We start from the raw sequence: 15,428 nt of genomic DNA, 5'->3' as shown, positions 1-15,428 counted from the left end.
GCACCTCCTGCCCTCCTTCTGCACTGATCTTGGTGTCTGCACGTTAGCTTTCATAAAGACACATAATCCACAAAGTGATTATGTGAAGGTGCTTTTATTAGCCGCCGGAAGTTAAGGGCATGCCTGCCCAAATCTAACTTCGTCCGATTTGTTCACTCAGTTCTTTTTTATCTCCTAAAATATTACATATTCATTAAGTTTCACAACAGATCTATGCATATTCATTTCCTAGCTCCACCTAGACCCGCTTTGTATGCTAATTATCTTATCAGTCCTTCTGCGCTTGCGTATTACTCTCTGGTGGTCGTCCGGGTGGCCGTCGGGATGAAGTAAGTTGTATTCATCAGAGTAGAACTTTTTAACCTTTTCTTCTTACTCTCCCAGCTGCTGTTGTTCCACAGTTTTGTTTGTTTGTCTTCCCTTTCTTAAATATGCTTTCACAGATGCACAAACAGCAATTTTTGGCTCATCTCTGGCCAGCATCAGGTCCCTTTGGAGCCAACGGAATCTGGCCCTTATCTAACATGGGCATCTTCTGGACTCTTCTCACAGAGGCTACCCCTGCAGCGCCCTGCAGATAAAACCTTGCTATGTAAACCCAATACTCCTATAGGAAGAGATCTTCTGCCATTCCTCTGGCAAATTCGGGGAGGGCCCTCTGCACCCAGACGGTCTGGAGCACGGGGACACCTTCAGCCGCTGTCACCAACCCAGCGACAGCACTGTGGCAGCACAAGTGAAGAATGGCCCCGCAGGAGCTGGACGTCAGGGGGGACCTGTCCCTGGATGTGGGTACGGTGCTGCCCTGTGCCCGGGAGAGTGTGGGGGTGAGCTAGGACAGCTGCCAGATCAACCACAGCCATGCGGAAGTAATGCTGTGCCCCTGCCAGCGGCGGGAATTAGAGGGAACGGTCAAATGAGTAGGGGAGGGGAGAAGCAAAGCCCCGAAGGGAGAAGAAGACAAAGACCTGCACTACATGACATGGTTTATTAAATACCAAGGAGGGTGACAGAACTTGGAATTAAAGGCAGGCTGTTATCTGCACAGAACCGCCGCATTCATGCCGGCATGGCGGGGCCAATGACTGCTCTTGCTCACTGCCTGGAAACTGCCCGAATTACAGGGCAGAAGGCAAGTGCTCGCAGTCTACTGCCATCTTGGTAGAACTATGGCTTGTTTTCTGGACTGGGACTTCGTCTGCTCCACCTTCATCTGATCAGTAATAATGTTCAGCTGTGAAAATAGGGAAACGCACAATAAGAGGGGAATGCTTAAGGAAGGAACACGTTTTCACCTCCAACTACAAGCATTTCAGAAGTTAGTGAAGGAAATACCACAGGCTACACACAGAACATCTAAAGGGAACCTGCAAATGACTCTTGCTCATCAGTGACTCTTGCTACAAAAAGACTCTTGCTACAGGCTTGGGGGAGAGTGGCTCAAGAGCTGTGCAGAGGAAAAGGATCTGGGGGTGTTGGTCGATGCTCGCCTGAACGTGAGCCAGCAGTGTGCCCAGGTGTCCAAGAAGGCCAACGGCATCCTGGCTTGTATCAGGAAAAGTGTAGCCAGCAGCACCAGGGAGGTGATTTTTCCCCTGTACTCTGCTCTGGTGAGGCTGCACCTTGAGTACTGTGTTCAGCTTTGGGCTCCTCAGTGCAAGAAGGACATCAAGGCCCTGGAACGTGTCCAGAAAAGGGCTATAAAGCTGGAGAGACCTCAGGGGAGACCTTATTGCTGTCTACAACTACCTGAAAGGAAGGTGTGGGGAGCTGGGGGTCCACCTCTTCTCTCAGGTAACTAGTGACAGGATTGGAGGGAATGGCCTCAAGTTGCACCAGGGGAGGATAAGGTTATAAATGAGGAGACATTTCTTCTCAGAAAGAGCAGTCAGACATTGGAGCTGGTTGCCCAGGGAGGTGGTGGCGTCACCGTCCCTGGAGGTGTTCAAAGAAAGGTTGGACCTGGCGCTTAGGGACGTGGGTTAGTGAGTGATATTGGTAGTAGGGTGATGGTTGGACCAGTGATCTTGAAGGTCTCTTCCAGCCTTAATGATTCTATGATTCTATGATTCTGTACCAGTGCAGAGAACAACACTATATGGGCTGCCGCAGGGAATGTTAACTCCATCCCAGACAGACCCAGTACAACTGGGGCAGGTGCCAGCTCAACCATGGCCACAGGGAAGTAATGCAGTGCCCCTGCCAGCCAGGCACGTTCTCGATGCCTCCTGAGGAGCCCTGCCCCATCGCATGGCCCGAGATCCCCATCCACGCTGCGGAAGAACGTCAACTGAGGCACAAAGAGCTCTTAAGGCAGGAGCCAGAAAGTGCCGCAGTCACTGCTGGACTGTGGGGGGGTGTGGCCCTCCAACTTAAGAGGACACTTGTGACGCCCCTGGTGATGCCCATTGTGACACAATGTGCCACCATCGCTGAGACGCAGTGTATGTGCACCCCTGCCAGCAGGAGTGCTCAGTGCTGTTGCCTCTGCTGTGGGAGCAACAGCGCTGCCCTGGCTGGGAGCCTCGGTGCGTCCCTGCCCTGCCTGGGAGCACCAGGCCACAGCCGCTGCTCGGGGCTCGGCTCCCCTGCCCCTGCGCCTGTCCGTGTCGGACCCAAGCAGGGCCCGCAGGGCTCTGGTGGCCCCAGGTGGGCTTGTGCCCACATCCTTGCTGCAGCATGCAGAGGCTCCTGGGGCTCCTCCACCGGGGCCAGGAGCATCCGATGCCCAGCAGCACTTCCCTGTCCAGAGACAGCGATGCCCACCAGCTGCCAGAGGAGGGCCTGCACGGGCTGCACCGCGCGGCCGCCCGTGGCGACCTGGCCCGGCTGAGGCGGCACTGGTGGCTGAAGAAACGAGGCAAAAACCGTCGAGACCAGGCAAAGCGGTGAGGGGCTGGGGGGTGCGCTTAAAGGCTTGGGGTGGGATCGCTCTCCCGTGGCGTGCGAGCTTCAGCCTGGTGCCGCTGCGTACGCGGCTCTGGCACCAACCCTCCTTCTGCAGCAGGTGTCAGCAAGAGCTGAGGCGATGGAGGGCTGAGGCTGGGCGTTGTCCGGCCAGGCAGCCTCTCGCCCTGAAGTCAGTGGCACTGGACATAGTCGGGAGCACATGCTCCTACCAGCCCTTGGCAAAGCCTTCAGCCCCGTGCAGAGAGACGGCTGAAGCCCAGGGCAGAGTCAGGAGCACGGCAGCAAGGGCACCGCCTCCTCTGGAACCCTGGGTCAGAGCTTATGGGTGTGACCCGTTCAGTGACAAACTGGATCTGATTGATACAGCAGTGCGCGACGGGTTAAGAAGAAGGTTACTCAGAGGCATAGAGTGGTAACCAGGCTAGAGTAAGAGAAAGTGGGAACCACTAAGGAGGAGTTGTTAGGCTCGGACGGGCCTATAGAGGGCTACGCGTGATCAAAAGGAATGCACCAACCAGAAGTCTGTAACTATGTTTGCCAGCCACGTGCAGCGCGTGGAGGGGCTCAGAAAAACTATGTAAGATCTGGCATTGGGACAATAAAGGGTCTCCATTTCTCGACTATCTTGGAGCCCGTGTCGTCATTCCCTTCAAGAGCTGGTCACTGAGAGGGCTTTTCCCTCTCAGCTGGCAGAGGGGAACAATCCAGCTTTGCTTGGAATTGCTGGGGCGGCTCGAGCGCTGCTTGAAGGGTGTGCTGCCGACTGCCACTGCCCTGTCCTCTCCCTGTGGGGTTGTTTAGCAGCCGCTCGGGCATTAGCAGTTCTCTCCTGTCCTGTGGGTGATCAGCGTCAGGGCATTCACCGCCCTTCTGCCGCTCGAGTGATTGTGGAAAAACTTGGAGACTTACACTGACTTCGCACTCTTCATGGAGTTCCACAGCCTCCAAAGCTTACGTTCTGCTTGGCATTGGCAAGTGGAGACTTGTGGCCCTGCGCGTGTTCCACAGCCAGAAGTGATTTGGGGCATTGCCTGCCTGTGGAAAGCTAATTTATTTTGGTTTTAGGACACCGCTGCACCTTGCTTGTGCGAACGGCCATGCAGACGTTGTTCGATTCCTGGTGCAAGAGAAGTGCCTGCTGAACCTTTGTGACAACACTGGCAGATCGCCACTCATGATGGTATGTGGAACACGTTACTCTGCTCTAAGTGGGGCTTTATCAATTGTGCTTCCAATGACAAGTGTCTTGCCGCATTCTTCACACCGACCTGTAGAGAAACATGAAAGTTGTAATCGGCACGTAATAGGCATACACTAGCTCATCTCGGAAGACGCTCTTATCTTCCAGCACTGGGAAGCTGCTGTAGCTGTGACAGAGTGAAACACGGCACAAGTCCTTCCTTTTCTTTGTGTTGTTTGCAGGCAGTGGAGAGCCAGCATGAAGAATGCGTGGCGATTCTGCTAGAGCACCGTGCCGACCCAAACCTGGAAGGTTACAGAGGCAAGTCTGCCCTTCACCTGGCTGCCGCAGCTCCTAACACGTCTGTAGCAGAGATGTTAGTTGAGCATGGTGCACACCTTGAAGCAAAGGACTGTGTAAGTTTTGAATCTGGGCAGCACTGCTCTTTGGGAAAGGCACTTAATTCGTCTGGGTTGTTCTGACGGGGATTCTTTATCCTTTCAGGAGAGAAATACCCCGCTTCTTCTTGCCATCTCCAGCCATCATAAAGAGATGGTAAAGTTTCTTCTTCAAAAAGGAGCGAATGTGTGTGCTCGAAATTTCTTTGGAAGGTGAGGCATTGCTCCAAAGTGCATGTGGCTCTCCTTAGCATTGTCACTGGAATGAACAGGAGAAGGAGAGTCAGTGTTGTCCAAGAGACAATGGGCATCAAGTGAAACAAGAGGCCTTCCCACAGCTGCTTAGGAGAAACCCTCTCAGCATGAGGAAGGTTAATCAGGGGAGCAGGTGGCACCAGGGGTTTGAGCAGCCTCCATCCTATGAGGCTTTGAAGAGCAGAGTGGAAGAAGCCTTGAGCAACGTGCTCTGGCCTCGTGGCTGAGTCTGCTCTGGGGAGGCGGCTGGCCAGGAGCTGTCTGGAGGTGCCTTCCAGCCTCAGTCCTCCAGCACTCCCCTGTGTGTGGCTTTGCTTTCCCTGTGCTTGTAGGAATCGGGGAGGGAATTGTTTGGGGAGGAAACAGGGATTAGAATAACAACAACACAGAGCCTGCAAATGCTGCTATGTTTCATACCATCTTTTGGATGCTTTAGGACTGCTCTTATGCTTGCCGCTTCTGCTGGGGAAACGGATGTAATAGAGCTACTTCTTTCCTACGGTGCCAACATTGCTTGCGATACGGCTGTGGATTATGCTCTCCGGTCGGGACATTCTGAGTGAGTGTTTTGTACGTCACTGTTAGAGCGGCTGAGTTGTCAGAGTGTCCGTGCTGATTTGTCACCCTTTGTGATAGATGCACAAAGGCTTAACGATATCTTCAGACCTTTCTTGAAGCTGGGCTCGGTGATGTCTTCTCATAAATCACCTTCCCAAGTCAAGAGAGGATTTGGAAGTAGAGGAGAACTTCCACCCACAAGGCTTTCTTAGAAATCCCGCTTGTGTTGCTAAGCCCAGTTCCGCTCCACTGACCAGGAAAGAGGCACCTTTTCTTTCAGTGGGGATCTTACCAGTGTCCCTTTAGATAAACCCTCAAAGAGATCCCTGGTGGTGTAGCAGGTCCACCATCATGGGGAGACTGACACCGCACACAGACAGTTCTGAACTGGTTCCAAGTCAGCTGCTGTCCTAGGCAAGAGCAAGGATACTAGGCAAGGATGTTTTGGATCTGACTGCCTGTATGTTCTCTCTATCTGCGTGTAGCCTTTGCAAGAAACTGGTAGAACATGCACGCTGTGAAAAGACGGGAGAAGCTTCTGCTGGCGCTGCACAAGACACAGCAGTCCCCAGCAGATTCTGCTCTCCGAGGACTGAGCGCTTTGCACTGGCCACACTTGCTTTGGATGGAGAAGGTAGGATCCTGAAGTGTGGAAGAGCTGATGAGGACAACTAATGTGGCCTGATGTCAGACCGCTTCCCGTATTTGGGGGCAGGGCTTGACTGGCAGGGAAAAGCAGAGTGCCAGGAATGCTCACACTGTCTCGCTTCGTCCATCCCTTGTAGGTGCCCTGCCAGCTGTAGGAGCAGAGCAGGAGGAAGAGGCTGAATTGCCCTGGGATCGCAAGGTACTTTCTGTGAAGGACCCACTGGGCTCCCATTTGGCTCGCTTACTTTGGGGCAAGTTTACCTCTGGGCTCGCTTACCTCTGTTGCTGCCTCTGCCACTTGTTTGTGACTGGGGCCCTTGAACTACTTGTGCTCCAGCCCAGCTGTTCAGTTTGCGCTGGGCTGGTGAAACTGCTGGGAGAACTGGGTCTCGCTGCAGCTGGCCTTTCAGTTAGAGTTCCAGTCTAGGGAAAGCATGTTCTACATAATGAAGCAGCAAAGATTATTCCTGCTGCTTAAAATCTTCTGAGCTTCTCAAAGGGGCTGGCCGGGAGTGGACTGTTGCTTTTCACCATACTTCACCAGTGCTCCGGTAACCTTTATGTGGCAATTCTTAACGCCAACAACGAAGAGATACCAGAGAATAGCATTGAGGGCTTGCAGCTCTGCTTTCAGCGTGCGTTCCTTGGCCGCGAGCATGTTCTCAGAAGCAGCAGGGAGATTCCAGGCCATGCTTAAGCTCTGGCAGAACGAAGTCTGGCTTCTGCTTTACAACTGCTGAAATGCCATTGGAGGCAACAATAGTTCTGCAGATTCCATTCTCCACTGCCCGCCTTTTTGCGTAGGTAGAAAGCCCCTGCCCAGTCTCTCAGGCTATGTTCCAAGAAGAGAAAAACGTTAAGCCTTCCCTCTGTTTTAAGAAACAGAAACCCTCACAAAGAGCTGCTGATAGTTGAGGCTAAGAAAGATGGAGAGAGGTCCCCAGCTGTGCCTGGTGGTGGTGCACTTCCAATCCTTTGTTTCAGTCAGAAGACTGACCTAGTTGTAGAACCTAATGAGTAAAAGCACAGCTCATATTCCCATGTTCTCACTGACTTTGTCATGCTCACGGAACACCATTTCTTTAGGATCAAGACAGACAGCTGCAGCTTGAGCTTCCTGGTGCTCCTGAAAGTCTGTCCGTGTCAGAAGCCCCACCTGAAGCTACTGAGAGCCAGCTCAGTGACACTGAGAAAGACGCAGAGTGCTTGCAAGAGGAATTGGAGATGGTTAAAGCTAAGGTATGGAAAGGCTGCACTATAGGGATAAATCCAAGGGTGGTTGTCCTTTCTCTTCCCTTCTTCCCCCTCTCTGCTGGTGACCAACACAACGGGCCCTTTGGGGAGCTTTTCACAAGCTGGAGGGACAAAGCAGTGCGTTAGGAGGCACCTTCCAGGGGGTAGGTTTGACCAGAGCAGTTTGCGCTTTCTCAAAACTTGGGTGTGCTCTGAGACACAGAGGGTGCGGCACCACTTGGGTGTGCTCTGACAACGGTTGTAAATTTTTTTTCATGTCTCTGTGTTGGGACCAGCATTGGCAGTGTCTGTGCCAGAGTCGCAGACAAAGCAGGCTGAGTTTTGTGCCAGCGTTCAGGAAATTCTGTAGAAAATCTACAGAGCTATAGGAGAGGGGTTAGTACAAAATGCAGTGAAGTAACATGCATGGGGGTTTGAGAGTGGAAGCAGTCAATTTCCCTCCCTAAAGACTAGGCTGACCACCATGGATTGATTCTTCCTTTGGTTTTGCAGGTGGAGGCATCGGAACAAGCGTGTATTGAGTCTGAGGTCTGGGTAAAATACCTGGAGACTGTACTGGAGGATAAGAAGAGAGAAGCAGCAGCTTCTTCCCAGAAAGTGCAAGGCTTTCTGGAGCCATTCTTTGGAACTGGAGCTCTCCAAAAGCTGGAAGAACGCATGCAAGGGTAGGCAGGGTAGTAAGACAGAGGGGCGAGACGCTGCTTTCTGGGACTGTGTGAACGCGAGGGAATTGCCTCGTCACATCACAGAAAGTTAATACAGGATTTGGAAAGAAGCCTTTGCTTTAGCTTATGTTCTTGCACACTGTTCTTTCCAACTGTGTGCTCTTGTGGAGTTCCCCAATAAGGCCTGTATTTCTCTTTCAGACTCAAAGCTGGAAGTGACAGATTGGAAGCCACAATCCAGCAACAAAGCAGACTGATTGAAGCCCTTCAGAGACACCAGCAAGCCTCTGCCTCAGTAAGTCAGTGATAAACTTCCCTCTTCCCTGTGAGCTCCTGCGCCTAGCTAAGTAGTTCTGTGGGGACAAAGTAAGATGAGATTTTTCTGCCAAGCTTAGGGGAGCCGAGTTCTTGACCAGCTGTGCTGACTGTAAGCTGCTCTGAAAATCCTGCCGGTCTGTTCCCCAGCTTTCTGGTTTTGAGAGTTTTCCCATGATACTACGGCAAGTCCTACAACACCAGGAAGTTCTTAGCACTAGAAAAAATAAGGGTTCACTGGAATGCACTGGTCTAGGTATTTTCTGCTTTAGACCAGTGGTGATATTGAAGATCTCAGGCTGCACTTGAGATATTCCTCCTGCGTGAGAGGTGGTAGTCAAGTTTGCACAATGCTGCACAGCCCCGACCTGACATGCCGCGCTGTCGCTAATAAAGCAGTTCCTCTTGGCGTAAAGGAGGGGCTTTCATCTGTGGCCTCTGTGAAGCAAATGATTCTTCTTGTCTGCCTGGGGAGGAGGGAGGTGAACATGAGCCCTGTACTCTACTGAGACTGGCAGGAGGGGAAGAGCGGCAGAGAGGTGTGAGGCAGGAAAGTTGCACGCAGCATGACTTTTCGCTTCTTTTTGTGCTTCTGTAGGCTCGTAATCACCCGGAGGACTTGGTAACTGCCTTTCAGTCAGCACAGACAACCGCAGACGGGCATCCACACCAGCAGGTATGGGAATGCTTTCTGTGAATGACTATTTTAGTCTTTGAATACCTGCTGGGCAGGTAGTGGGTGAAAAGACCAGGGGAGCCCTGGGAAACCCTCCTGCTTTTATGGCAGGGCACGTTCAAGGGAAGGGGAAGCCCTGCTACTCCTGCTTCCCCAGTACTGCTACCGAGTTCTGCCTAGGCTATCTGCACATACCACATGTAGATGCTGTCCCTGTGCTGGTTCTACCATGTATCGTTTCTGTTTTGAAAGCATCAGTGTCAGAGAACAGAAGAGAAGCTGGTCGAGTTGAAATGCCCAGTCGAAGTGCGCCTCGAGCAGGAAATGAAAAGCAACAGCGAACTGCGGAGAGAATGTCGCAGGTATGGCTTGTTAGCACTTTAAAGAGAGATCCCATAGAGTAGAAATCAAGCTTCATGGAGGCTGAATGTAAAAATAGGTGAGGGTAACTGTCTGTGAGCAAATTCAAGCCTCACGCTAGGTCTTACAAGGCTCTTCTGTACACGTGCCTATGGTTTTACAGAGCTGCCAAAAGAACTTCAAGTGCAGGTTGCCCTGCAATTCTCCTGGGAGGGCAGGAAGTCCCTTCTCCATTTATTCCTCCGTTCAGGTGCAAGGTGGACCCTCCAAGTGATCTGCGGCACTGGACTGCTGTTTTTTCTCAGTAACTCCTGGTCTGTCAAGCGTGTTAAAGAAGAAGCAAGGCTTCTCTATGCTGTTTATGTCTGAGAATGTGAAACAGGCTGGTAGTTCCTTCACCTCCTACCTCAATGTTTTCTTGACTAATTTGCTGCACAGGTTAAGGAGGCTTCTGAACGGAGCTCTGCAGAAACTAAGAGAATCTGAGGCCAGAGAAAGAAAGCTCATGATTAATACTGCAAGAGACATGACGAGCAGCTGCTCTGAAGGGGCCAGTGAAGCTGATAAATTAACAGCAAAGGTGAGCTCTGGATTCTGCAGGATTTTGTGGTTTCTTTTTTTGTCTGTTAATGTTCACACCTCTGTTGTTCTTTTCTATGCTCCTTCTTGTATTGTGAGACGTCTGTTCTCTCCTTCATGCTCCTTCTGTTGTCATACATAGCAGGTATTGTAGAAGGAGTCAAGTGCCCTTGTGGTGGCTCATTCTTAGTCCAAAGGCTCGTAGCATTCTCGTGGCTTCACTGCCATTAGAAGAGTTCTCTTAAATGACAGGGAATGGCATTGTGTTTAGGCAGTGTAAAATGAAGATTAAGTTTCCGGGTTTTTGTTTGTTTTTATTTTTTGTTTGTGTTTGTTTTGAGGGATTTTTGTTTGTTCGTTTTCTATCTATTTATAAAAGGCAGGAACCTCCCGAGTGTATTTTTAGAAGGTATAGAAAAGGTGTATTTCTGGGGGAGAAGAGTAAGACAGCATCGCAGCTGGCCTTTGGGACTTAATGGGACATCTGCTATATCCTCCGTATCCTTGCAACCAAACATCAGCTTTGACCTAGAGAGAAAATGCGTTCCTCCAGCAGTTCTGTCAAAGTGGCCTCCTGAGGCACTGTTTCCAAAGCTTTCAGAGTAAGGGCAGGAAGAGTATTTGTTGCTCGTGCCTACTCCGTTCTGCACTGCAGCGCTTCCCCCCACACACAATAGGCATTCTTTCTGGTGTCTGGGTAGAGGTGTGTTTGATGTCCCATGAGCAGAGGAGCATTTTGGGCAAGAGCGTCCCTAGCAAAAGAACCGAGGAAGGATGGAAACTTGGGGAATCCTGTCAGCAAAGATCTTAAAGCTGTTCTTCTCTTAAAAGACGAGCCTGCCTTTACTTTGCTTTTAATACCGAGTCAGAAGGTGACAAAGACCATCTTGACGCCCTACCCCTTTATGCATTGCTCTCCACAGCTCAATGAACTTTCGCAGCAGCTGGAGATGGAGTCTGGAAAATGCAGGCAGCTAGAAGCACAAAATTGCGACCTGCAAGAAGAGCTGTCTGCTCTGCGTGGGTCTCAGGAAAAAATGGAGAAGAGCAATGGCCAGCTGCAAGAAGAGGTGGCATGCATCAAAGCTCTTCTGAAGACTTACAAGGTGGGTCACAGGCAAAAGCAACAGCATGAGACAGAGATAAGAAAGAGCCTGACAAGGAACAAGTGCTCGGACCAGAAGTCGCAGGTGATGTTTGTATTTGGGGTCTTGCCCCTCATTCTTTCTGTGAGGCGTTGTTCTCCACAGGCACAGAAGTCCCTGTGAATTGTGTATGGAGCCTTTGGAAAAGGCTTACAAGCAGAGGACTGTCTTACAGAGACAGAAGTGTCTTAGCACTGACTCTGAAGTAAGAACAGAGTGCTGAGAACTGGTGTCCTCCAGACTAAAATGAATGGTTGACCTGTGGGAGTTTCCGGCTGTGTGACTGATGGGGGGATGGTTCTCTTCTTCTTTGTGGTGATGGAAATTTCATTATCTGCTTCAGACACAGGCAGCCTCTCCAGACATGCAAGAACTGACAAGATCCCCTCCTTGCACTTCGCTGGGAAAGAGCCCAAAGCACAGAAGCAGAGATGCTGACTCTGAAGAGGAGGATGGAGGGAGAAAGACACCACAAGAGCATACTTTTCCAGATGAGTCCATTCAGGCAAAACTGGAAAGGTACAAGCGCTACTATCTGGAGGAACAAAAGCTCAGAGAAGGTCTAGAAAATGACCTGCAAAGGTATGTCCAGACTGGGTTTTGGAGTGAAAGCAAGATGCTGCTTTTTCCCTGTACGTTCTCCTCCTAAAATCCCTCTTGTATACCTGACCAACATTACGTCAGTAAATATGCCTAACAAGGCATATTGATAAAAGACTCCTCTGCAAACCTTCCTCTTTTTTAGAACTGCCTTCATAATGCTTCAGTGTTCCCGCAGTACCATCACTGGTCGTGGCATTACAAAAGCATTTTGAAGTTGGCATTGTCTTAACATGTGGTCTTCTCACAGAGGCCAACCCTGCAGCCCGTTACAGCCAAAACCTTGCCACGTACACCCAGTACAGCGATGTAAGGCAGAAAAGAGGAACTGCATGTCCTATTGTCATGACAACAAACTAAGAATGCTTAAAGAAGTAGGAGCCTTCTAGATAGTAGAATCTGATTCTGTGAAGTCTACGGCTTTGGCTGCCATTTCAGCAGCATGTCTGAGATTTGAGATTTCCTTAGGCAGGGGAGGATATCCCTGACTCTTTATGCAGGTGATGCATCTTCCAGAAGAAGCCACATAAATACACAGCATTGGCGGTACTTTTCCACAATGGATGCAAGCTCTCCAAAAACCTCAAATCAAATGATGTTTTTGTGTTTAGATGCCATTAATCCCTTCCACTCTCAGAAGTCGAATGTTGGTCAAAGACCTGGAGAGTAGCTTTGCCAAACTGTAACCAAATATAATTCTTGCATGCATCTGACTTTTTCAGAACTCGTCAGCGTCTAGCTGAAGTCAACGCTCAGCTCCACCAGAAGCACCACTGAAGCCTGCGTGGCTCAGGTCAGCATTCATAAATGTTATTCTCAACCCCTCTTAAAGCATATCTGTGAGCAAGCTTACGCTTCTGAGCCTCAAGTTAGAATCCCTTTGTGGTTCCAAAACACACCTTCTTTATGCTAAAACAACTGCTAAGCATCAGAAGAGTACACAACTGTATGGGGGCGGGCTGAAGACCTCTGGTCATTGGGGGGTGTGCAAAATACAGAGTGCCCTTCTTCTTCTGCAAAGCCGTAAGGGAAAGAGTGAAGGGAAAGAAAGGGAGAATAGACAAAATAACCGTACAAATGGTAATAGGAGAACAGGCACCAGACAAAGACATGCCGCACTGAAGGCTGCGTTAGGGCCTGGTTGCAGCAGGAAGATGTTTGCCTTTTCAAAGGCAGATCCTTTTCAACGTTTTCAAGGTGAATGCGGAAGCTGTATTTTAGGAGTAGTGTTCCAAAGAATGCCCAGTTTGAATGCTTAGAGAGTAGGGACACTTGAGGATGAAGAGGGCTGCAGAGGACTAAGTCTAACACTGATGAGCAAGAGTCATTTGCAGGTTCCCTCACAACGTTCTGTGTGTAGCCTGTGGTATTTCCTTCACTAACTTCTGGAATACTGGTAATTGGAGGTGAAAAGGTGTTCCTGCCTTGTGCATTTTCTTCTTATTGTGTGTTTCCCTGTTTTCACAGCTGGATATCATTACTGATCAGATGAAGGTGGAGCAGACAAAGTCCCAGTCCAGAAAACAAGCCATAGTTCTACCAAGATGGAAGATGACTGCCAACACTTGCCTTCTGCCCCCTAATTTGGGCAGTTTCCAGGCCGTGAGCAAAAGCAGCCATTGCCCCCACCACGCTGGCAAGAACGCAGCGGTTCTGTGCAGATAACAGCCTGCCTTTAATTCCAAGTTCTGTCGCCCGCCTTGGCATTTAATAAACCATGTCATGTAGTGTGGGTCTTTGTCTGTTCCCTTCTCCCTTACGGACTTTGCTTCTCCTCTCCCATGCCCATGTGACTGTTCCCTCTGATTCCTTCTGCTCGTCTCTCTTACTGACCAGGAGCATCCTGTGAACATCAAATGTATTTTTTCCGTTGTGGGAAGCAGACCAACCCTCTTGCAGATGTGTCCTGTGAGTTACACAGTACCAAGGGAAACTCCTGGGTGAACTAGGGACAAGGGCTTGGGATGGAAAAAGGGAGAATACACAAAGACAGAGGTGTCATTTGCCTCTTGTGGCTGGAAATGGTTCCCTTGCAAAAGGGATAGCCCACGACAAGCGGGGGACCTCAACCACACTGTCCATGAGGCTGGCAGAGAGCTTTAATGCTGCGGCCAGATTTCTGAATGCAGGGGAAATGATTTGTAGGCTTCAAACCAGCATCCTCTGAGACCCGGGCTCCCCCATATAAAGAGATCTTCTGCCACTCATCTGGCAAATTCAGGGAGGGCTGAAGACAGAGGAAAACACCACCTGCGCACCCACTCCATCCAGCAATTGCCCCAATCCCCTGAAGTCCCTTTTGATAGTCTCCAGGCTTCTCTCAGCAGTTTCATCACTGCCACCCTGAATTCTCACTAATGGGTAATAATCGGAGGGGGGCTAACGAGGTCAGGAAGTTTCCTGGTAATGTCCTTGACCCGAGCCCCAGGTAGGCTGCAGACTTCCCTACGGGTAGGGTCGAGCTGACATATGGGGCCCTCTGTTCCCTTCAGAAGGGAGTCGCCTACAACCATTACCCTTCTTTCCTTCTTGTTGGAGGAAGTCTTGAGGCGTGGAGTCAACTTGCTGGGTCCTTGCGGCTCCCTTGACTGCCTCCAGCGGCCTCGATGCGGAAAATCGCCTGCCCGCCGCGATCCACTCTCCGCAACAGCACGCGACTGCCTTGGACTGCAAACCTCTACGGAGGGAGCAAAAGAAGGGGGCAGGGGGAAGTTCTCATTCCCTGTGAAGGAGTTACTTTGCAAGACCCCTTGTTTGCCTATGGAGTGACTGTGGGACACACCTCTGTGGTGGTTTTACTCAGGTGGGCAGCTGAGCTCCATCACAACCGCTCACTCACTCCCACTCCTCAAAGGGAAAAGGGGGAGAAAATACGATGAAAAGGGCTCAAGGGTTGAGACAAGAACAGGGAGTTCACTCAACAGCTATTGTGAAGGGCAAAACAAACTCAGAGTATGGAAATTAGTAAAATCTATTGGCTGTTACTTACTAACAAGCCAGAGAAGTGAGAAACAAAGGAAAGAAACCAAAGCCAACTTCGTCCCACCCACCCTCTTCCACCTCCTCCCCCTGAGCGGCACGGGGGAATGGGGGCTGCGGTCAGTCTGAAGCCAGGGATAGAAGAATGGGGGCTTGCTTAATCATGTTCATGATTAATGATTAAAGGATTTATCTGTGAAAGCAACACACTTGACGCTCAGGACGTATGTCTTGACACTGAGCAAGGTGTTTTCCACTTTGAAATTCATCCAAATACTAGTCAAAAGACTGTGCTTATATATTGGTCAAGGCTGTGTGTGTTTAAGAACTGCTTGTGCTTTTGCAGGAGTAGATAAGGAGAATATTACTCTCCCTAGCAAAAATCATTCTAACTTTTGTATTTGTAACTTTGTTAGAATTGTCGGGTGTGATTTTTATATTTGGCACCAGTGGTATCCCACCAGTTGATCAAGTCTAACAATACAATATAAACAAGGTGCTGGTCATCACTGGTGAGACACAATCTTCGGGTGGTCACCAACGGCAAATGGCATTCTCAATACATTGTGTCACCCGATCATAGTCATATTGACCTTAGTTGGTATGAGTCTTGTATTGTATGTAATTATACTACTCTGGAACTGGAGAATGTTATACCGCATAGCCATGCTGACTTCTTTGTTGCACGTCCATGGTATGGCATTAAGTGATCAGTACCAAGTTGGGAATCTTTGCTGCGAGTAAAAGAATTTACTAATCTTCTAGAAAGGGGGGACTGAAGCCAGGGATAGAAGATCGGGGGCTTGCTTGATCGTATTAATGATTTCTAAATAAAACAATTGTAATTATTAAAGCCAGGAATGAAAGAAAGGGGGCTTGCTTAATCGCTTTAAAATAGATATTGCT

General features: G+C 50.0%; 1 protein-coding gene and 2 long non-coding RNA genes across 4 annotated transcripts; 2 read left to right on the top strand and 1 right to left on the bottom strand.

Moving 5' to 3' along the window:
- Nucleotides 1-785: 785 nt before the first annotated feature.
- On the bottom strand, nucleotides 786-14,795 carry LOC136789908 (uncharacterized). Of its 2 annotated transcripts, none has more exons than XR_010828958.1 (2): nucleotides 14,060-14,795; nucleotides 786-1,234 (listed from the first exon to the last, which is right to left on the bottom strand). It is a non-coding gene; the product is annotated as an uncharacterized lncRNA (long non-coding RNA). The 2 variants fall into 2 exon arrangements; XR_010828961.1 differs by lacking the exon at nucleotides 14,060-14,795 and adding an exon at nucleotides 2,078-2,215.
- On the top strand, nucleotides 1,234-11,172 carry LOC136789874 (putative POTE ankyrin domain family member M). Its single transcript, XM_066991148.1, has 14 exons — nucleotides 1,234-2,888; nucleotides 3,976-4,090; nucleotides 4,333-4,506; nucleotides 4,595-4,701; nucleotides 5,180-5,302; nucleotides 5,787-5,935; nucleotides 6,087-6,148; nucleotides 7,036-7,188; nucleotides 7,696-7,868; nucleotides 8,070-8,163; nucleotides 8,782-8,859; nucleotides 9,112-9,221; nucleotides 9,658-9,799; nucleotides 10,722-11,172. The coding sequence occupies exons 1-14, from the start codon at nucleotides 2,680-2,682 to the stop codon at nucleotides 11,064-11,066; spliced, it is 2,034 nt and encodes a 677-aa protein (XP_066847249.1). The 5' UTR covers nucleotides 1,234-2,679; the 3' UTR covers nucleotides 11,067-11,172.
- LOC136789907 (uncharacterized) lies at nucleotides 12,295-13,275 on the top strand. The gene is made up of 2 exons (XR_010828957.1): nucleotides 12,295-12,336; nucleotides 13,011-13,275. It is a non-coding gene; the product is annotated as an uncharacterized lncRNA (long non-coding RNA).
- Nucleotides 14,796-15,428: the final 633 nt, after the last annotated feature.

The sequence above is a fragment of the Anser cygnoides genome, chromosome 1 (genome assembly GCF_040182565.1).
Source record: "Anser cygnoides isolate HZ-2024a breed goose chromosome 1, Taihu_goose_T2T_genome, whole genome shotgun sequence".
Taxonomy (NCBI): Eukaryota; Metazoa; Chordata; class Aves; order Anseriformes; family Anatidae; genus Anser; species Anser cygnoides.
Note: the sequence above shows the minus strand (reverse complement) of the source record. Positions and strands in the feature narration are given on the sequence as shown.